The sequence below is a fragment of the Mesoplodon mirus genome (genome assembly GCF_964341445.2).
Source record: "Mesoplodon mirus genome assembly, chromosome: 5".
NCBI classification, from domain to species: domain Eukaryota; kingdom Metazoa; phylum Chordata; class Mammalia; order Artiodactyla; family Ziphiidae; genus Mesoplodon; species Mesoplodon mirus.
The window spans coordinates 168,185,042-168,209,280 of NC_138980.1; the positions used below are offsets into that span (position 1 = coordinate 168,185,042).

The 24,239-nt window shown below is 33.9% G+C and overlaps 1 protein-coding gene across 1 annotated transcript in view; it reads left to right on the forward strand.

Annotated features, from left to right (window-relative positions):
* Positions 1-24,239, forward strand: part of CDH18 (cadherin 18) — a gene marked incomplete at both ends in the record, with an annotated part of 329,242 nt that overhangs the window by 258,915 nt on the left and 46,088 nt on the right. Inside the window, one exon of the mRNA XM_082621654.1 lies at positions 579-715. Within this exon, the coding sequence (XP_082477780.1) occupies positions 579-715 (137 nt within the window). The remainder of the gene's footprint in view (positions 1-578; positions 716-24,239) is intronic.

Genomic DNA, 24,239 nt, shown 5'->3' on the forward strand with positions numbered 1-24,239 from the left:
GCAAACTACTTCCTGTTTATTTGCTCATTCTTTGACTAAACAAGGTGCTAGGTGATGGAGACACAATGGTCATTATTTAAAATGTTTTGTTTTCCATTTTGTATTTATCTTCAAGCCTCAGCTATGATGAAATTCTAAGATAAATTAATCTTTGACATCTGTTATCCTAAAAACATTGTACATATAGCAATGAGAAGTTTCATTAAAGGTTTAATTTTTTCCCCAATGTACTATGGTCTTCACAGAGGCAGTTTTTTTTAATCCTTCCCTTATTAATTACTATGTTTTTGCTATCTACTACCTACTATTCTATTCATGGAGTTTAGTGTTTTGTTTTTTAACTTTTTGAATTAGTAATTGAATTAAATCTTAACTAAGGACTGTCAGAAAAATAATTGATATCATTTCTGTGCAAATATAAAACTGGTGGGCAAATCTTAAGGGCCAAATATGGGAAGCAAAAATACACATTTCAATATTTGAGTATATTAGATTTAATACCTCCCTTGGTTCAGTTTTCTTTTCTTCATTATAGCATCAAGTAAAAGAGTATCCATTTTTTTTAAATTTTTCTCTAGGTACTTCATTGACTACAATGCTGAAGATGACAGGTTTTTCAACATTGATGCCAACACTGGAACGATTAAGACTACCAAGGTTCTTGATAGAGAAGAAACTCCATGGTACAACATCACAGTTGCTGCCTCAGAAAATGGTAAATCTCTTTACATTATGTACCATAGGAAAGATGTCACTTATACATGAAGATTTATGCTGAGACTTTCTCTGGAGCAGGGCTTTCATGATTTCTATTTTTTATGCCATTATCTAACAGAGTGCACAGAATGTAATCAATACAATTACTCACTGTCAGATGCAGTGAATAAAGATTATACCTTTTTCTTTACTTTAATCCCCACAAAGTGGTGGAAAATTGGCATCACAGAACACTTAGTCTGCATCACTGAGTCAAAATATTTGGTTCTCTTCTTAATTGTGAGATCTGCTTTGTCATGTGCTTATGCCTTACTTAAGTAGAAGAAGAATGCTTCATATACGGTGGAGCAGTTTAGGAAAATAAGGAGAAAAAACAAAAATCTAACATTTTACTTGAATAATTTTATCAGTATAACTCCCTTCCTCAAGCTTCAATTAACACTTAGAAATTTTAGAGCAAAATAATAGCTCTTGGAATTTCAACAGGCAGGTCTAAGTTCTTTTCAAGAGACGTACATGGTATACAACTGAGGAAGGCCATTGTTCCATCCTCATCCAGAGCATTGCATTGTGATAAATACCTAAGTTTTTTTTTAAAGCATAAATATCAACAATTATCTCTGAGTTCAAAAAGATGTACATAACTGTCTTCAACTGAAATTAGAATAAAGCTTTAGGAAAATGGACTACTGTCAAAAAATGAAGTCTTTCTTTAAATGTTGAGAAATAAATGAAAGGTACAAATTGCCCCAAGTTTAGTATTATATATACTCTACTAAAATTTAGTATAGTATACCCAGCTTACATATACATTTTAAAAGATTCCAACATACACATGAGTGAACTATAAATGTTAAAATTTAGGAAAACTTCATGTTAGAAAATAAAGCTATGTAAAATGAATTTATGTTCTCTCTTTCTTTTGCCCTCAGAAGGTCTAAGAAAATTTTAAAATATTAAAACTTCATTTAGAAATAGTTTACATACCATACCATTCACCTTTTTAAGGTGTATAGTTTAATGAGTTTTAGTAAATTCAGAGCTGTGCATCAATCACCACAATTGATTTTAGAATATGTTCATTACTTCAAAAAGAAATCCTGTACCCCTTAGTCATCACCCTCTACTCCCCCTTCCCCATGCCTCAACCCAAGAACCGACTAATCTAGTTTTTATTTCTATAGATGTCTTAGTCTGTTTAGGCTGCTATAACAAAATATCATAAACTGAGTGCTTTAAACAGCAAATATTTTTTTCTCACAGTTCTGGAGTCTGGAAATCCGAGATCAAAGGGCCAACAGATTTGGTGTCTGGTGAGAACCCACTTCCTGGTTCATAGATGGCTGTCTCCTAGTGGTGTACTTACATGGTAGCAAGGGCAAGGAATCTCTCCGGAGTCTCTTTTATAGGGGTACTAATCTCACTCATGAGTGGTCCACTCTGAATTCTGGGGAGACATAAACATTCAGTCTATAGCGATAGATTTGCCTTTTATTGGTATTTCATATAAAATAATCAATAACACATGGTCCTTTGTGACTGGCTTATTTCACTTAGCATGATATTTTCAAAGTTCATTTACATTGTAGCATGTATCAGTATTTCCTTCTTATTGATAAAAAAAATTTCCATTATATGGATATACCACATTTTATTTATCCATTCATCACTTGATAGATGTTTGTGTTGCTTCCACTTTTTGCCTAATTTGAAGAATGCTGTTAAGAGCATTAATATGAATGTTTCTGTGTAGTTGAGTTTTCATTTCTTTGGGATATATACCTAGGAGTGGGCTGTGGGGTCATAAAGAAACTATATTTAAAATTTTGATGAACAGCCAGATTGTTTTCCAAAGTGGTTAAATTTTACATTCACAACAATACAATATGGGGGTTCTAATTACTCTATATTATTAGCAGTATTTATTATTATATACTGACCATAATCATTCTAGTGGGTGTGGGCTGATAGCTCATTGTGGTTTATGCTCTTTTATAATATCCTTTATCACAAATCAATAATTAAGCTACTCCAGTCTTTTCTATTCCACCTGAATTTTTTATGTTTCGTATCTGAAAAATCAACTCAAGTGGTTTCCATTTAGATATTTTTTCAGCACAGTATTTCCCTTTGAAAATAAGCATTTTCAAAGGGAAATACTGTGCTGAAAAGTTACTTTTAAATAAGTGTTATAAAGAATACATGAGTGGGTTCATTTGTTACCATTCTGGTTAATTTTCATTTTCAAAATAACGAGACTAGGTCTAGATTTGCATGTTCTTAGTCAACCAAGGACAATAAAATAGCTGTCAAATGATAAAGGCTCGTTTAAAATTAGTTTTAAAATAAAAGAATAAATGGATTGATATACTGAAGTAGATGTGATGGAGACACTGAAAAGTCTCCAAAAATATTGTGTAGTTCTTGAGAACAGGTTCCATGTACAGAAGAAGAAAGGGAAGAATCCCTGGAGAGAATGATACTTGCTTGTCAGAAACAATAGGGCCTTTTTTAAAATAACATCAAGTTCAACTCCTAGGTATTTTGATCAGAAGCCATACCTCAGATCGCTTCTAAATCTCACCTCAGCCCAAATAATATTTGTATCAAGTAGAAGCTAATTTATAAATATACATGAGTTCAAGTATATCATGAAAATTATATTATTTGCAATCATTACAAAAGGAAATGTTCATTTTTACTAAAGTAACATCTTAAATATGTACTTACTGTGTTCTTTTTCTTTTATTTCCTTTATTTTTTTACTATCTGCTAGTATTTCATATGGGAAATGAGTTAATACACATCTACTAAGTAAAACAGTACAGTAAAGAGTAACATCCTGAATTTTATTGATGGTAATACAGAAGCCTTAGAGACTCCACAATGAGCACTACTAAAATATAATTTAATCCTAATCATAAACAGGTATGTAGAAAGAATGAGCACTAGTTAAGATTTTATAGCCATATTGGGAGACTGTGTCTGGAAAAGCTCACATTCACTTACTGATTACTTGGCCTAAGTGCTTATTAAACAGAGTTGGGAGCCCTTCCGTGTACAATTGTTTGTAAGCATTTACTTTAACATGAGCCATGTCATCAAAGTATTTTCTGTTTTGGATACTTTTTCAACAGGATCTTTTTAAAGGCTTTTTTTTTTTTTTTTTTTTTTAGTGCAGTTTTAGGTTCATAGCAAAATTGAGAGGAATGGACAGAGACTTCCCATATATTCTCTGCACCTTCACATGCTTAGCTTTCTCTGTTATCAACATTCCCCCAACAGAGTGATATATTTGTTACAATTGATGAACCTACATTGACACATCATAATCAACCAAAATTTATAGTTTAATTTAGGATTAACTCCTTATTCTATGGCTTTGGATAAATGTATAATGGCATAAACCCATCAATATAATATCATACAGAGTAATTTGAGTGCACTAAAAATCTTCTGTGCTGCACCTGTTCATGTCTCCCCATCCCTACTCCTGACAACCACTGATCTTCTTATTGGCTCCATAGTTTTACCTTTTCCAGAATGTCATGTAGTTGAAATCATATAGTATGTAGCCTTTCAGGTTGGCTTCGTTCACTTAGTAATATGGGTTGAAGGTTCCTCCATGTTTTTTATGTCTTGATAACTCATTTCTTTTTGTACTCAATAATATTCCATTGTCAGCATGTACCAGAGTTTATCCATTCATCATCTGAAGACGAATTCATCTTAGTTGTTTCCAAGTTTTGGCAATGATGAAATAAAGCTGCTATAAACATCCATGTGTAGGTTTTTGTGTGGCCAGAAAGTTTCAGCTCCTTTGGTAAATACAAAATGTGCACTCCTTAGATCATATGATAAGAGTATGTTTAGTTTTATAAGAAATTGACAAAGCATCTTATGAAACAGCTGTGCCATTTTGAATAGCCACCAGATATGAATGATTAAGAGTTCCCATTGTTCCACATCTTAACCAGCATTTGGTATTGTCAGTCTTCCCTGGGCCACTCATAGATATGTAGTAGTATCTTGCTTTAATTTGCACTTTCCTGATGACATATATGTGAAGCATATTTTCATATACTTATTTGCCATGTGTATGTTTTCTTTGGTGAAGTATCTATTAAGGTATTTGGCCCATTTTTTAATCAGGTTGTTTGTTTTCTTAACGTTTAATTTTGACTCCTTTGCATGTTTTGTGTAACTAATTTATTAGATATGTCTTTTGCAAATATTTTCTCCCAGTATGTGTCTTATCTTCTCATTCTATTGGCATTGTCTTTCAAGAGCAGAAATGGGATTTTCTAAAATCTTAATGTAACAGTTTTGATGAGACTGTTGTTCTATGGAATTAAAATTAGAAGTTAATGTTTTAAAATACTAGTTTAGCCTACCTAGGGCTTAAGAGAAGAGAAATTTTCCTTCTCTGGGCAGATGAAACAATGCACCAGGATTTAAGAGAAAATAAGAGCAAAGCACCTCTGTGCAAAAGAAAACAAAAACAAAATATTGGTCTTTCCTTCAGGTGAACAGGCCTCCTTCTAGAGGACCAATGTGAAAGCTGAGGGTGTCACAGCTGAAGTGGGCATACTTTGAGCATTCATGTGGGGCTCAGATGCAATGCAGCTGTTAATTACCTGATGTTTGGCTCTGCTTTTTTCATCCTATGGTTCTAGGTTAAAGTGATTATTCAGCTGCCCAGTCATGCAGGAAAGGCAGGAAACGTGGGTCTGGTCTGTGATATCTTTTACTGCTGCAGCTAAACATAACTATCAGCTATTTGCACTGGTATGGTGTGCTTTATAGCCATGTCATCCTAACAACAATTTTTGTGAAATAGAGAAGACAGATATTTTCTCATTTTATAAGAGAAAGGAAAGTGAGACTCACACAAAATATGAATCTAAATATTTTGGTTCCTATATCTGTTCTTATTCTAATATGACCCTCTGTGGCATCTGATGTCCATTGAACCCAAGTACTGGTCAAGTATTTTAACTGATTGAGGTGTATTCTATTATTTTAAAAATTCATTCTGATACATAAGATTATTTTCACAATTTTAAAGAATACACTAATAATCAGATAAATTCAATATGTATCTTTGGTCAGGGAAATAGAAAGTGGTGTCTTATTATCACATATAAGAGTTCTGGTGGAAGGGTACTTTCTCAGTAAATACCTGTGGAACATTTATGTTACATGTAACAATGTAATCCATAATGGAGCTATTTGGTAACTTCTATTACTTTTCTATTAATGTGTAACAAATAATCATATGATTTCTTTAGGTCAGAAGTCCAGGAGTGTTCAACTGAGTTCTCTGCTTTAAATCTGGAAAGACTGAAATCATGTGTCAGCTGGGCTGGGCTCTTATCTGAAAGCTCCAGGGAAGAATCTGATTTCCTGCTCATTTTCCTTGTTGGCAGAATCCACTTTCTTGAGGATGTAGGTGTGAGGGCTCCATTCTTTTTCTGGTTGTTAGCTGAGGCAGTTTCCTCCTCTTAGAAGTTGCCTGCATTCCTTTACCTTCTTCAAACAAGCAACAGTGTGTCAAATCCTTCTTATGCTTGAATCTATTCAATTTTCTCTTCTGCTACCATCTGGAGAAAGTCTCTGCTTTCAGTGGTTTTCACCCAACTGGGTCAGGCCCACCCAAATAACCTTTGTGTTTTAAGGTCACCTGACTTGGGACATTAATTACAACTTCAAAATTCCTTCAAAAGAGTACACAGATTAGTGTTTAGTTGAATAACCAAGGGACAGAAATCATGCGCTGGCAACTTTAGAATTCTACCTACCATAACCCTAAAATATCTGTAAAATTTGAGGGTATTATTTTTTATAGGATAATAAACATTCTTTCAAACTTATATGTCATCACTTACTTTTCCTTTAATATGACTCTTTAGTAAAATAATAACACTAGTAATCACTCAATAAGTAGTTCTTAATATATTTTTCAAGTGACTAGCTCTCATCTCTCTCAATTTCCATGTTAATGTCTCAGCTCAGATAATGTATAGTTTTATTCGAAGTGCTTTTCAGAAACTGCCAATGTGTTCATCACTTCCCAATAGCTAAACAAAAGAGTACTTTGCATTTCTTATCTCCCCTGGTTCCTTTGTGATGTTTGACTATATTAATCATCATCTTTCCTCTTGGAATGTTCCACTTCCTTGGCTACCATTCCAGTACTTTGGTATGGTATACTTTATAATCTTGGTCCTAAAGTATACCTTAACTAACTCACTCAGAATGCATTAATAAATTATATTTGCTAGGTAGTGTAGTATTTTAGGCACTAGTGATATTGAGGGTATTATTTTGTCTTTGAGGAATTTGAGTCTAATGAAAAAGACAAGTTAAGCAAATAATTGCATTATGGAAAATTACTGTAATGATTTCTTTTTTTAATTCTTAAATTTAATTCTTTTTTAATACATCAGGTTCTTATTAGTTATCCACTTTATACATATTAGTGTATATATGTCAATCCCAGTCTCCCAATTCATCCCACCACCACTCCCCCACCCCCCGTGTTGCTTTCCCCCCTTGGTGTCCATATGTTTGTTCTCTACATCTATGTATCAATTTCTGCCCTGCAAACCAGTTCATCTGTACCATTTTTCTAGGTTCCACACATATGCGTTAATATACGATATTTGTTTTTCTCTTTCTGGCTTACTTCGCTCTGTATGACAGCTTCTAGATTCATCTACATCTCTGCAAATGACACAATTTCGTACTTTTTATGACTGAGTAATATTCCATTGTATATATGTACCACATCTTCTTTATCCATTTGTCTGTCGATGGGCATTTAGTTTGCTTCTGTGACCTGGCTATTGTAAATAGTGCTGTAATGAGCACTGGGGTGCATGTGTCTTTTTGAATTATGGTTTTCTCTGGGTATATGCCCAGTAGTGGGATTGCTGGATCATATGGTAATTCTATTTTTAGTTTTTTTAAGGAAGCTCCATACTGTTCTCCATAGTGGCTGTATCAATTTACATTCCCACCAACAGTGCAAGAGGGTTACCTTTTCTCCACACCCTCTCCAGAATTTGTTGTTTGTAGATTTTCTGATGAGGCCCATTCTAAGTGGTGTGAGGTAATACCTCATTGTAGTTTTGATTTGCATTTCTCTAATAATTAGTGATGTTGAGCATATTTTCATGTGCCTCTTGGCCATCTGTATGTCTTCTTTGTAGAAATGTCTATTTAGGTCTTTGACCTATTTTTGGATTGGGTTGTTAGTTGTCTTGATATTGAGCTGCATGAGTTGCTTGTATGTTTTGGAGGTTAATCCTTTGTCTGTTGATTCATTTGCAAATTTTTTTATCCCATTCTGAGGGCTGTCTTTTCATCTTGTTTATAGTTTTATTTGCTTTGCAAAAGCTTTTAAGTTTCATTAGGTCCCACTTGTTTATTTTTGGTTCTATTTCCATTACTCTAGGAGGTGGATCAAAAAAGATCTTGCTGTGATTTATGTCAAAGAGTGTTTTTCCTGTGTTTTCCTCTAAGAGTTTTATAGTATCAGGTCTTACATTTAGGTCTCTAATTCATTTTGAGTTTATTTTTGCATATGGTGTTAGAGAGTGTTCTAATTTCATTCCTTTACATGTAGCTGTCCAGTTTTCCCAGCACCACTTATTGAAGAGACTGTCTTTTCTCCATTGTATATCCTTGTCTCCTTTGTCATAGATTAGTTGACCCTATGTGTGTGGGTTTATCTCTGGACTTTCTATCTTGTTCCATTGATCTATATTTCTGTTTTTGTGCCAGTACCATATAGTCTTGATTACTGTAGCTTTCTAGTATAGTCTGAAGACAGGGAGTTTGATTCCTCCAGCTCTGTTTTTTTTTCCCTCAAGACTGCTTTGGCTATTCAGAGTCTTTTGTGTCTCCATACAAATTTTAAGATTTTTTCTTCTAGTTCTGTAAAAAATGCCATCGGTAATTTGATAGGGATTGCATTGAATCTGTAAATTGCTTTGGGTAGTATAGTCATTTTCACAATATTGATTCTTCCAATCCAAGACCATGGTATATCTATCTCTACATCTGTTTGTATCATCTTTAATTTCTTTCATCAGTGTCTTAGAGATTTCTGCATATAGGTCTTTTGTCTCCATAGATAATTTTATTCCTAAATATTTTATTATTTATGTTGTTATGGTAAATGGGAGTGTTTCCTTAAATTCCCTTTCAGATTTTTCATCATTAGTGTATGGAATGCAAGAGATTTTGGTGCATTAATTTTGTATCCTGCAACTTTACCAAATTCATTGATTAGCTCTAGTGGTTTTCTGGTGGCATTTTAGGATTCTCTATGTGTAGTATCATGTCATCTGCAAACAGTGAGAGTTTTACTTCTTTTCCAATTTGTATTCCTTTTACTTCTTTTTTCTTCTCTGATTGCCATGGCTAGGACTTCCAAAACTATGTTGAATAATAGTGGTGAGAGTGGACATCCTTGCCTTGTTGCTGATCTTAGAGGAAATGCTTTCAGGTTTTCACCATTGAGAATGATGTTTGCTGTGGGTTTGTCATATATTGCCTTTATTATGTTGAAGTAGGTTCCCTCTGTGCCCACTTTCTGGAGAGTTTTTGTCATAAATGGGTGTTGAATTTTGTCAAAAGATTTTTCTGTATCTACTGAAATTATCATATGGTTCTTATTATTGAATTTGTTAATATGGTGTATCACTTTGATTGATTTTCGTATATTGAAGAATCTTTCCATCCCTGGGATAAATCCCAATTGTTCATGGTGTGTGATCCTTTTAATGTGTTGTTGGCTTCTGTTTGCTAGTATTTCATTGAGGATTTTTACATCTATATTCATCAGTGATATTAGTCTGTAATTTTCTTTTTCTGTAGTATCTGTGTCTTGTTTTGGTATCAGGAAGATGGTGGCCTCATGGAATGAGTATGGGACTGTTCCTTCCTCTGCAATTTTTTAGAAGAGTTTGAGAATAATGGGTGTTAGCTCTTCTCTAAATGTTTGATAGAATTCATGTGAAGCCATCTGGTCCTGGACTTTTGTTTTTTGGAAGATTTTTAATCACAGTTTCAATTTCATTACTTGTGATTTGTCTGTTCATATTTTCTATTTCTTCCTTCAGTATTGGAATGCTCTGCATTTCTAAGAATTTGTCCATGTCTTCCAGATTGTCCATTTTATTGGCATAGAGTTGCATGTAGTGGCCTCTTAGGATGCTTTGTATTTCTGTGGTGTCTGTTGTAACTTCTTTTTCATTTCTAATTTTATTGATATGAGTCCTCTCCCTCTTTTTTTGATGAGTCTGGCTAATGGTTTATCAATTTTGTTTATCTTCTCAAAGAACCAGCTTTCAGTTTTATTGATCTTTGCTATTGTTTTCTTTGTTTCTATTTCATTTATTTCTGCTCTGATCTTTATGATTTATTTCCTTCTGCTAACTTTGGGTTTTGTTTGTTCTTTCTCTAGTTCCTTTAGGTATAAGGTTAGATGGTTTATTTGAGATTTTTCTTGTTTCTTGAGGTAGGCTTGTATTGCTATAAACTTCCCTGTTAGAACTGCTTTTGCTGTATCCCATAGGATTTGGATCATAGTGTTTTCATTGTCATTTGTCTCTAGGTATTTTTTGATTCCCTCTTTGCTTTCTTCAGTGATCTCTTGCTTATTTAGTAATGTATTGTTTAGCCTCCATGTGTTTGTGTTTTTTATGCTTTTTTTTCCCCCTGTAATTGATTTCTAATCTCAAAGCTTTGTGGTCAGAAAAGATGCTTGATATGGTTTCAATTTTCTTAAATTTACTGAGGCTTGATTTGTGACCCAAGATGTGATCTATCCTGGATAATGTTCCATGTGCACTTGAGAAGAAAGTGTAATCTGCTGTATTTGAATGGAATGTCCTGTAAATATTAATTAAATCTATCTGGTCTATTGTTTCAATTAAAACTTGTGTTTCCTTATTAATTTTCTGTTTGGGTGGTCTGTCCCTTGGTGTAAGTGAGGTGTTATAATCCCCCACTATTACTGTGTTACTGTCAATTTCCTCTTTTAGAGCTGTTAGCAGTTGCTTTATGTATTGAGGTGATCCTACGTTAGGTGCATATGTATTTATAATTGTTATATCTTCTTCTTGGATTGATCCCATGATCATTATGTAGTGTCCTTCCTTGTCTCTTGGAACATTCTTTATTTTAAAGTCCATTTTACCTTATATGAGTATTGTGACTCCAGCTTTCTTTTGATTTCCATTTTCATGGAATATCTTTTTCCATCCTCTCACTTTCAGTCTGTATGTGTCTCTAGGTCTGAAGTGGGTCTCTTGTAGACAGCATATATATATATGTCTTGTTTTTGTATCCATTCAGCAAGCCTGTGTCTTTTGGTTGGAGCATTTAATCCATTCACGTTTAAGGTAATTATCGATATGTATGTCCCTATTACCATTTTCTTAATTGTTATGGGTTTGTTTTTGTAGTTCTTTTTCTTCTCCTGTTTTTCCCACTTAGAGAAGTTCCTTTAGCATTTGTTGTAGAGCTGGTTCGGTGGTGCTGAATTCTCTTAGCTTTTGCTTGTCTGTAAAGCTTTTGATTTTTCCATTGACTCTGAATAAGATCATTGACAGGTAGAGTAATCTTGGTTGTAGGTGCTTCCCTTTCATCACTTTAAATATGTCATGCCATTCCCTTCTGGCTTGTAGAGTTTCTGCTGAGAAATCAGCTGTTAACCTTATGGGAGTTCCCATGTATGTTATTTGTCATTTTTCCCTGGCTGCTTTCAATAATTTTTCTTTGTCTTTAACTTTCACCAATTTGATTACTATGTGTCTTGGTGTGTTTCTCCTTAGGTTTGTCCTGCCTGCGACTCTCTGCACTTCCTGGACTTGGGTGGTTATTTCCTTTCCCATGTTAGGGAAATTTTCAACTATAATCTCTTCAAATATTTTCTCGGGTCATTCATCTTTCTTCTCCTTCTGGGGCCCATATAACGTGAATGTTGTTGTGTTTAATGTTTTCTCAGAGGTCTCTTAGGCTGTCTTCATTTATTTTCATTCTTTTTTCTTTATTCTATTCCACAGCAGTAAATCCCACCATTCTGTCTTCCAGGTCACTCATCCATTCTTCTGCCTCAGTTATTCTGTTATTGATTCCTTCTAGTGTATTTTTCATTACAGTTGTTTTATTGTTCATCTCTGTTTTTTTGCTCTTTAATTATTCTAGGTCTTTGTTAAACATTTCTTGCATCTTCCCGATCTTTGCCTCCATCTTTTTTCTGAGGTCCTGGATCATCTTCACTATCATTATTCTGATTTTTTTTTCTGGAAAGTTGCCTATCTCCACTTTATTTTGTTGTTTTTCTGGGGTTTTGTCTTGTTCCTTCATCTTGTACATAGTCCTCTGCCTTTTTACTTTGTGTATCTTTCTCTGAATATTGCTTTCATTCTGCAGGCTGCAGGATTGTAGTTCTTCTTGCTTCTGCTGTCTGCCCTCTGGTTGATGAGTCTATCTAAGAGGCTTGTGGAATTTTCCTGATGTGAGGGACTTGTGGTGGGTAGAGCTGGGTGTTGCTCTGGTGGGCAGAGCTCAGTAAAACTTTAATCTGCTTGTTTGCTGATGGGTGGGGCTGGGTTCCCTCCATTCTGGTTGTTTGGCCTGAGGTGACCCAACACTGGAGCCTACCTGGCTCTTTGGTGGGGCTAATGGAGGACTCTGGGAAGGCTCACACCAAGGAGTACTTCCCAGAATTTCTGCTGCCAGTGTAATTTTCCTCACAGTGAGACAAAGCTACACCTCGCCTCTGTAGGAGACTGTCCAACACTAGCAAGTAGGTCTGGTTCAGTCTCCTGTGGGGTCACTGCTACTTCCCTTGGGTCCCAATGTGCACACTATTTTGTGTGTGCCCTCCAGGAGTGGAGTCTCTGTTTCCCCCAGTCCTGTTGAAGTCCTATAATCAAATCCCTGTAACCTTCAAAGTCTGATTCTCTATGAATTCCTCCTCCTGTTGCCAGCCCCCCAGGTTGGGAAGCCTGACATGGGGCTCAGAACCTTCACTCCAGTGGGTGGACTTCTGTGGTATAAGTGTTCTCCAGTTTGTAAGTCACAGATGCAGCAGTTATGGGATTTGATTTTATTTGTAATTGTGCCCCTCCTACAATCTCATTGTGGCTTCTCCTTTGTCTTTGGATGTTGGATATCTTATTTGGTGAGTTCCAGTATCTTCCTGTCAATGATTGTTCAGCAGTTAGTTGTGATTTCAATTCTCTCGCCAGAGGGAGTTTTAGTGATAAATTTTTTAGAGACTAGAGAAACATGTAAACATGGTGACTTAATCTCTCTAAGAGGACCAGTGAAGATTTCATAGCATGGATAATTCATGGATTCAGCCTTGAGATGAGTAAAGATTAACCTGCATTCTGCTGTCAACTGTACCTGTATTATTCAGGGTGCTAGAGAGAAACAGAACCAATAGGATTCAGAATCAATAAGGTGATTCATTTTGAGGAATTGGCTTATATTGGCTCCTGCAGTTATGGAGGCTGGCAAGTCTAAAATCCTCAGATCCCATGTCCTAGGGTACATCTTAAGGCCAGAACTAGGGAGAGCCATTGCCTCAAAGGCCATAGCGGCAAGAGAATTCTCTCTTATGTGAAGGAGGATCAGCCTTTGGTTCTATTCAGTTCTTCAGCTGACTGGATAATGCTCACTCACATAATGGAGAACAATCTGCTTTACTCAGTCTTCCAATTTAAATGTTAATCTTATCTAGAGACAGGCTCACAAAAGCACACAGAATAATGTTGGACCAAATATCTGTGATCCCCATGAATTAGAAACTGGTTGTGGCCCAGTGTCCTGGGTTTTATCAGGCCCTGCACATGATTCTCATTCATTCTAACGTTTGAAAAAACACTGACCTATGTGATTCTAATGTAAATTAAGTTTAAGAAACATTGTTTTTAATAATAATTTGATTTATCTCATAGTTCCATGTAGCACTACTCTCATGGGCATGTACACATGTGCATGCACACACACACACAGTCACTCACACACATACACTTGTCCTGTTTGCCTGAGAAATAAACTTCATATGTGACATATGTGTTTTTTTCTTTATAATATTTTGCCCTCTGTTCTCAGTTTAATCCTGTGAAAAATATATATCACGCTTTTAGTCACAGACCTTCAAACAGGTCACATTCTTTAAATAAGGTTATAATCCTTTCATCTCTCAAAGCCCTCTTCTCATTTTCTTCTGCTTTACAAACAGCTATTTTCTTTCAAGAACTTTTTCAAGTGTCACAGCATCTGTGAAATTTTTCTCAACTTCTCAGGCAAACTTTACAGCTCCTTCCCTTCTGTACTCTACCTTTATGTGGCCCTTAGGATAACGCCCATCACTTACTAGTCTTGAATATAGCACTTATCACATTTTATTGTAGTATTTTTCACCTTTAATACATTGTGAACATCTCAAGTCTAAGAATCAGGTCTATTTTTTCTGTGTTTATCAGAGTATTCCCAAATTCTTCATAAGTTTTCAGACAGGACTGGGTTAATGAAATTTTGTTGAATTCATGAATATTATTTGCCCTCATTTCTCCATCCACCTTAATTACCCAACAACTTCATCATTCACTACACATTGCAATGATCACTGTATATTTCCCATTTTACCTAAAATATTCGATTTCTCCTTGTTCTATGCACTGAATGCGAGAATGTATTCTATCTGATCAATACACCAAAGTGGGACTCTCTTTCATTAATTGCTTGCATGACAGTTGTACTTCCAAAGGAGTCAAAGTTGAAAAGATGCTCATTTATTCATACTTCTAATGAGTCCAAAAGGTACTGCTGTCTCTAGAGTTCACAGTTTAAGCAACAATAACAACAACTGCATGTTTGTGCACTGATACGAAGATCTGCCTCAGCTCCCTGCTTCATTTTTTTCTCTCAGATTATATGCGTAATTCAAGTCCAGAAACCAGTGCATACATGTTCTTTATTCATTGAATCTTTCTCTTTTTTCTCCCTCAATTCTCATGCAAACATATTCAAAGATTAGGATCCACAAATTTCAAATTTAGTCCAATTGTTAACTGCAGGCAATGGAAATTAAATTTAGATTTTCTGAACTCATTCCTTGTTGACTTTTAATGCGAAATTAATTTTTGTTAACAGCTGCAGCTAGCAATATAAACCCTGTTACTGAAGAGTGAGTGGTTTTAAGTCCCTTTGGCTTCTACACTTTCTTTTGTTATTGTCAGTGTGCTTATTTTGATATATAAAGTTTGTCTTCCACAGTGTGTTCATATTAGCAATTTCCCTATCACACAAACGTTCCCAATGGGCCTTTTTTCCTTGGCACACAAAGGGAATAACACACAAAGAAACTGGCATTGCTTTAACCAATGATCAAAAGTAATACAATAAAATACTTTTTTTTGAAATTTTTATTTATACATGCATGGGCCAGTGTATTAGTTACCTATAGCCATATGACAGATTACTCCAAAATATCAAAAAAATAATTCAATTTGGTCTAAGATTTAAAATAAATTTATTGGTTCATTTACCTGCAAATTTCATAGGTGAAGCGGGCTTCAGGCTTACTTAGATCAGGTATCTATCTCCATTTCTCTGTGATTTTTCCATTTATGCATTTCTTTTTATCTCATGTTTTGCTTTAATGTTTCTATATTATAGTAACAAGCAACTAGTACTATGTTAACTTTTAGTATATTAACAGGATGAATACCACCTTAGGCTGGGATACACTCAACCTCATTCACACCCAGGGTGAGATAAACTGTCACTTTGGATAACCATTAAAAACATTGCTCCGATTAAGTCATTTATGAACTAACCTTCATTCACTGTCTTTAAAAATAATATTTAATGCATGAAATGTGCCCACAATTTAATTACTTAGTGTAGCAAAATGTATGGGATTGTCCACATTGGCTCAGGACCTTTGAGGTTCATATTTTTATCTTCAGTTGCAGTCAAGTCAATTCAAAACTCTTGGATTCTACACACAAGGAGGAGTTTGATCCAACAATTATAATATCTAATACATTCTATTTTTCTCATTGTTTACCCAATATGTCAATACATTGAGGGATTACTAATTGCACTATCCCAATCTCAGTATCAAATTCTAAAAGAATTAGAACACATTTGTTTATTCAAAAGAAGCTCGGGCTTCCCTGCTGGTGCAGTGGTTGAGAGTCTGCCTGCTGATGCAGGGGATACGGGTTCGTGCCTCAGTCCGGGAAGATCCCACATGCCGTGGAGCGGCTGGGCCTGTGAGCCATGGACGCTGAGCTTGCACATCCGGAGCCTGTGCTCTGCAACGGGAGAGGCCACAGCAGTGAGAGGCCCATGTACCACAGAAAAACAAAAAACAAACAAACAAACAAAAAAAAACTCAAGTAACTCAAGCAATTATATACAGTCCTGCTAAATATGTATTTTTATTGTTTTTCCTCTCTCTACATGTTTTCAATACTTTTTCAAATTACCTTTCATGCATCAGATAATCTTGCTTCTCTAGTGACATAAAATAAGACCAGTCAGAAAAGAGTGTCTACATTTTCCTTCTATCATATCTACCAACATAACTAGTACTGTGGGCAATAATCCCTGTAAATCTGACTTTGTCAGGTTACTGTGAAAGAACTCTTCACGCTATGCTTATGGTCACCCCACTATGTGTGCCCTGAATCCTGTCCTTCCTTGCTCACTCTGAGACATTGCACCATTAATAATTTCTCCTCTTTCCTGTATTTTTATTTTGCCTTATTTGGTACATAATTCCCCTGTCCTCAAAAACAGGCTTTATTTTCTATCTGGAAATAAAATCAACTCAAGCAAGCAAAACCCAAAAACCTTCCCTGATGCAATGTTTCCCTCCAGATACACCTCTACTATTTCATTCCCTTGACTGAAAAACTCCTTGAAAGAATTGCCTATATCCACAGTCTGCCTCTTCTCTTCTCTCAGGCTCTTTCAACCTCAATCTAAAGAGTCTTATCTTTATTACTTCACCAAAATCACTCTTGTCCTTCATACTGCAAAATCCAATGTATAGTTCTCATGCCTCCATTTGCTCAAAAAGTTTGCAAATCTGACACAACTCCTTCGAAACAAGTTCTTTCTTTAACTAAAGAAAACAACATTCTTATTCCTTCACCGATTCTTCTTTCTCAGCATGCTGCTTAGTTCCTCCCAATCTCTTCATTCATTGAATTGTGGTGCCTCCCGATTTTCAGTCCTCAAACTTTTCTTGAGTTATTGCCCAAGTAATCTCATTCAATCTAATGGATTTTGTTAACATCTACATAGAGATAACTCTTGAATTTAAATCTGCAGCAGCTTGGTCACCTTTCCCCTGAATACCATACTAGCCACCCTGATGTCTTTTCTCCGAGGTCTCAAACTCAACATGATCCAAGTAAAACTTTTCCTCAAAATCCAATTTCTCTGTAAATTTGCTCCTCCAGAGACCTTATCCATCTCAACAATGATAGTCATAGTCTTCAGATCGCTATGTAAATCACCCAGGGTCATATTTGACTCTTCTATTTCTGTCATGCTGCACTTCCAGTTCATCAGACATTTCTGTCAGATATACCTTAAAAAATATCCATGAGGCGACCTCTTCTTCCTACTTCTACCACTCCCACCCTTGTCTAAACAACCATAACTCCCACTGGATTAGTGCAATAGCTTTCTAAATAGTCTAAATAGTCTTTAACACTTGCCTCCTTTAATCTGCCATAATGTTCCTTTTAAATCATAAGTAGTACCACGTAGTTATTATTTTCAGTATGACAAAATAGTCCCAAAGAAATTAAGGCTCCAAAACATGACAGTCATATAGAGTGAACCAAGATACACACACACACACACACACAAACACACACACACATTCACACTCACATCCTGCCAAACAAAGCGTAAAAATAAGGCATGTTTTCTGTTTTCAACTTCGTTCTGGGTAGAGGAAGTGAAAATGTGAAAATATTACCTATTAGAAACACTGAGTACATGACAGTTCTTACATGTAATTTCACATCACCTTGGCCTCAATGACTCTTTGACAAGTGTGAAACAGAAATGTTTTCAAACAACTAAAGTTGAGGAGGTTAACATTTTTCCTTTGGAAGTTCTTAGAAAGAAAGAAAATTATCTCAGAAGGAAGGTTTAAGATCCAATAAGGAATGATGGCAAAGCAAATGGTACATATGAGGACACTGACTCTGTAATAACATAAAATGTCAAATTTGATGGATTAACAAAACCTCAAGCATCATCATCATCACTGTAACTTATAGTCATAAATTTGCAAGACTTGATAGGAATTAAAGCATTTAAAAGTTCTTATAGGGCTTCCCTGGTGGTGCCGAGGTTAAGAATCTGCCTGCCAATGCAGGGGACACGGGTCGGAGCCCTCGTCCAGGAAGATCCCACATGCCAAGGAACAACTAAACCCGTGTGCCATAACTACTGAGCCTGCACTCTATAGCCTGCAAGCCACAACGACTGAAGCCTGTGCACCTAGAGCCCATGCTCTGCAACAAGAGAAGCCACCACAATGAGAAGCCCATGCACCACAAGGAAGAGTAGCCCCTGCTCTCCTCAAGTAGGGAAAGCCCGTGTGCAGCAACAAAGACCCAACACAGCCAAAAATAAATAAATAAATAAATAAATAAATAAATAAAATAAAAGTTCTTTAATGTTCAGGAAGAAAGTGAAGATGCCAATTGTTTTTAGATTTTCCAGAGTTACACAAGCATGTTAACATTTCTAGATTAAAAAAATAAAAGAAACTCAGTATACGGATGTAAAATTAGAATGGAAATTTAATAAGAATAAAACCTTAATCTACCAGAAAGTAATATTACAAAGGATTAAAAACAGAAAAATTAGGACAAATTTGAAGCACACAATAAAGTGGTAAAAATATATATTAATAACCAAAGTGGCATAAATGAGATAAACAATGCTACCATAATGTAGTGAAATAAGAAAAAAAAATCTTTATGCTATTCCTAATAGGCACATGATAAGATATAAAGATATATATGTTTTAAAATAATAGAACACAATAAAAAATAGACAATACTAACCAAAAGAAATCTGGCAGAACTGTTAGTATCAGACAAAATATACTTTAAAACAAAAAGCTATCATGATGATAAGAAAGTCACCCAGTAATGTAACCATTTGGAACTTGTATGCACCTAACTAAATGCATTCAAAACAAACAAAAAATATAATCATGCAGGAAAACAGTAACAGATCTCTCTCAGAAATATTTTATTAAGCAGACTAAAAAGTCAATAATGATAAAAGTGTTTCAAAGAACAAAAGAAAAACACGAGTTTAACTACATATATATGTATATATATTTTGCAGTAAACTTAAAGAGTACATATCATTTTCAAAGAAACACATAAAGCAAAATATACTAACATTGATGACATATTAAACCACGTAGCAATTTTGAAAAAGAAATGTGTTAATACAATTTGCATCCTTTGAAAACCATGCAAATTGCTAAAAGACAGTGTTATTGGCAGGCCAGTGGGGAGAATGGACAGACGCTGCAACAAACAGTTGAAGACACAGGTATGTCATCTGGCTCTGAAAATGAAAGTACACTTATTTAGCTACCTTACAACTATAAAAAATAAGCACTTCCAATTTGTGGAAGAAAAAAAATTAATCCTTAAATGAAACATAGGATAATATGACTATGACTTAGGAAAAGAGAAAGTTTTATAAAAATACAAATTGTAAAACCCTTAAAGGAAGACACTGATAAACAAAACTATGAAAATTGTGCTTAGTTTGTAATTAGAACATAACTTGAAATAATGAATGAAGATATGTATATGTATGTATATATACACACATATCTCTATTGATATATGGATACATTAAAATAATTGGACCAACTATTTTTCAACTGGTGTTGTAAGATATATCAAATATTGATATATTGATATCTTAAGTATATAGTCAGTTTAAGTAATAAAATAAACACTAATTTAAGAGCCACCCACCTTGAAGAAATAAGATTTACATGTGCCTCACTGTGACATTATTCTCCATTCCACCCAGAGCTCATCAATATTGAATTTTGTATTATTTGTATATAACTACATCTTTGTATTTATTGACTCATAGGCATTGTAAATATAAGTGGCCTAATATTATATGCAGTTTCTGTGAATTTTTTTTTTTTTTGGTTCTGTGTTTTAAAGATTCATCCATGTAGAGAAGTACAACAAAAATTTATTCATTTTCACTGTGATGAGAAAATAAATGTATTTTAACTAACTAATGCATACAACTTCCAATGGCTTTGGGTTGTTTTCTATTTTATATAGCTTCAGGTATTATTAATATTGCTGATATTACTTGTTTTATACATGGTTCTTATTGCATGTGAAAAACTTCTCTAGGTATATACCAAGAGTGCACATACTAAGAGCATATATTTCTAGAAGTATTCTCAAATGTTTTTCAAAAAGAGAATGTTTAACATATGTTTTTAATAAATATGTAACTATATTCAATGATTGACTCTGAAATTAGTGTGTATGTTTAATATGTGAGTTAAAGATCTCAACCAATAGATTTCATTTTATGCAGAAAAATTCCACTCTAAAATGTTTGTATTCAGTTGCAAAATTACACTAACTGTCCTAAGTCTCACCTTTCTTGTTCCTTGAAATTGTAAGAATTTAAAGGTTATAGAAAATATGTTTTAATATCTTGTATATGAATCTGGACACATTATAGATATTTTTTATAAATGTAGACTGCTCTGGCTTTTTTATTGTTTTCATTATATATACTTCTCCACTTTTACTTCTATATTCATGAAGGGTATTGATTTATATCTAATTAATTATCATTGTATTATCAATAAAGTCCTTACATTTTCTAGTAGGCAGTAATGCATAATACTTAAGAATACTAAATCTGAATTAAGGGATGCTCCAGTTAGATTCTGTTTCTGTTCATTATAAGTAGTTGAAACTTGGGGAAATTAACAAAAATATTACATATTTTCTTATCTATAACAAAGGATTACAGTAAGGATTAATTGAAGTATCTTTACCCAGTATCTGGCACATGGTGTCATAATAAATGTCAGTTCTTATCATTATTATAAATATGACTGAACTATATGCTAAATTAACATCAGTCATTACTTGGTACATCTTCATGGGGCTTAGGGACAAAATTACATTTCGGAAACCACTAAAAAGTAGCACACAGATCAAAAAGTTGGAAATACATTTTTATAAATTATTATATATAATGATAAAATATTCTAACACCTATGTCAACATTTAGAAAGTGATTTTACATTGGAGCCCTATTAAAGTACATTAATTACACTCTCTTAACTATGACTGATTTTGTGTAACACTTACTTAGTTTATGCCCACAATCAACTGTATGCCAGTAATTAGAATAGGATTCTGTCTAGGATGTATGAGCATTCTATTCTTCTTAACTAAGGGTTTTTTGTTTGTTTTAAAAATGACAACATTTACATTTACTAAAACGTACAGATCTCCTTACACTTCAATAGATTTTCAAAGGCACACTTCCATGTAATCTCATCCCTATCATGATACAGGACATTTCAGTACCTTCAGAGTGGTTCTCCTTTACAGTCAATCCCCTTACCCTTCATTCCTCAGAGGTAACAATATTGTGATTTATTCTGTCATGTTCAATTTATAGAATTTCATATAAATGGAATCAACAAGTGTATAAGATTTGGGGCATACAGTATATATATATTTTGGGCTGCTTTTGAACAACATAATATTTTGAAATTAATCCATATTTCTTAGTAGCAGTAATTTATTTCTTGGTATTTATAAATAATATTCCTTTATGAATATAACATAATTTGTCTATTTTTCTGTTGATGAGTGGTCAATTTGTTTCCTGTTTGGGGCTATTATTTGTAAAGCTCCTATAAATATTTGTACCCCAGTATGTGTATGGCTATGTTTTCATTTTTCTGGATAAATACCTATGAGTTGAATGTTTCCATCACACAACATGTGCACGTTTAACTTTATGAAAAATAAACTATTTTTCAATGTTGTTGTAACATTTGTCATTGTTAGAGATTTCAGTAATTAAAATGGGAAACAGAAGCTTAGGTTATTTTCCTTATCAAAACTATGTTCCTTGGAGCTGCAATATTATGGTGGTTTTCGTGCTCTTGTACATTGGATGTCTTAAGCTGAATGTAGTTTAGGGGATCCTTTCTAATTACAGGAAGGTACTTCTTTCCTTCAACACTGTTATCTGACCTGGGACAAATCTGTACTATACACTATGTAAATGGCTAACGAGTCAATTGCAAACCAAGTGAATGTACAAATCTTAGTGCTGGTGCTGAAATCTCTTCAGGATAGTCATCATGATCTCAAAGTTTGTTTCAAAATTTGCAAGCATCAAGCGTCAATCATAACTGAAGATGGAACACTAATGAGTGTTGAATTCTCATGCTTTAGGTGTACTTCCTTATTAGAGTTTTTGGTTCTCTGTTACTTTTACCATACTGTTTCATTTAAATTTCCTACATACTACCTTCCTTTGTGCGATTGAAATAAAATTGCAGTATATAAAAAAAATAAACATAAATAAAACAAAAAATAAAAACACGAGAATTCTGGCTTTGTGCCTCATCATTTGAAGTGGATAATCTCTTTAAATTTTAGCCATTAATTTGGGAGTGTAGTAGAGTTACATTGTGTTACTAATTTCTGTATCTTTAAGGATAAAATATGCTAAACACTTTTTCACATCTGTACTGGTCATATGTATATATTACTCTGTGATAGCATTTTCCCACTTTGTTTTGAGTTGATTTCTTATAATTAAATATTGTAAGAATTATCTTTATATTCTGAGCATAAATTCTTGGAGATATAACATAATATGACTATTTCAGTCATGAGCCTTGATGTTTTGTTTACTTAACTGTATTTTTAGAAGAACAGAAAAATTTAATTATCATGAGTTAACATTATCAGTTTTTCTTTTATAATGTCATCCCTTTGTCTTGTCTATAACATGTTTGCCTACCCAGGACTGTGAATATTTTCTTCTAATAGCTTTGTATTTTTAGGTCTTAAATTTAGGTTCAACGCTCATCTAGAATTGTCCCTCAGTGATGTAGGGATGGTAGTAGATTATTTTCCCATACAGGAAAATGACTGAATCACTTTGGAAAATTTGACAAAAATCAATTTACCATATATGCCTGTTACTATTTTTGGATACTCTTTCCTGTTCTATTGATTTCTCTGTCTATACTATTATATGTGTCTGTATGCCAGTGGTACATTATCTTCATTACTGTAACTTTACAGAGAATTTTGAAATCAGGAAGCAAAAGATTTACAACTATGATCGTCATTTGCACAATGGATTTAGAATTCTGTTTGTTTTTTTTTTTTTTTGCATTTCCTTATAAGTTTTAGAAACAGTGTGCCAATTTCTACCAAAAAAAAGAAAAAAGCTACTGAGATTTGGATTGGTATTGGATTAAAATTTATAAATCATTTGGGGAGAATTGACATTTTAATAGTGTCAAATCTTCTAATCCATGTATATGGTATATATCTCCATTTATTTAATTATTCCTTGATTTCTCCTAGCAATGTATTGTAGTTTTCATGTGGAAGTATTATGCATCTTTTGTAAAACTTCTCTCTGAGAATTTTGTGATTTTTTAGGCCACTTTACACATTTTTAAACAAATATTTATTAATTAAAGCTTTATTTCCATAATATTTAAATTTAAAAATCTAATATCATTATTCATAATATAATTAATATCTAAACTAAGTGATACTATTTCTCGGCTCCAAGGAAAAAATCTCAGAATATACCATTGTTTTGTTTAAAAGTCAGATTTATAAAGGAGTAATTTACATAGTAACATCACTTTTTTAAGTATAAATTTTGGTGAATTTTGCAGAGACATCTAGTCATATGAGTAATGCCACAAAAATTATATAGCATAACTCTATCACTTTCAGAAAGTTCACTTTGAAATGATTTCCCTTCCCCTACTTCCAAATCTTAGAAACTAGTGATTGATTTCTGAGTCAATAGTTTTGCTTTACATAGATGTAATAAAAATAAAAGGTAAAACATATAGACTCTTTTGATTGGCTTTTTTTCATGTAGCATAGGCTTTTGATATCTGTCCATGACATTATCAATAGGTAATTACCAGTTATTCTCTTATATGTATGTATACCACACTTTATTTTTAAATTTTTGATGGAAATATGACTTGTTTCCTCCTTTTAGCTATTCTGAATAAAGCTTCTATCAATATTTACCATCAGATTTTCTGAGGACATATATTTTAGTTTACCTTGGGTCAAGAGGTAGAGGTGGGATTGTTGGGCCAAATAATATGTTTAAGTTACAAAAATATTTCTAATTGTTTCCCAAAG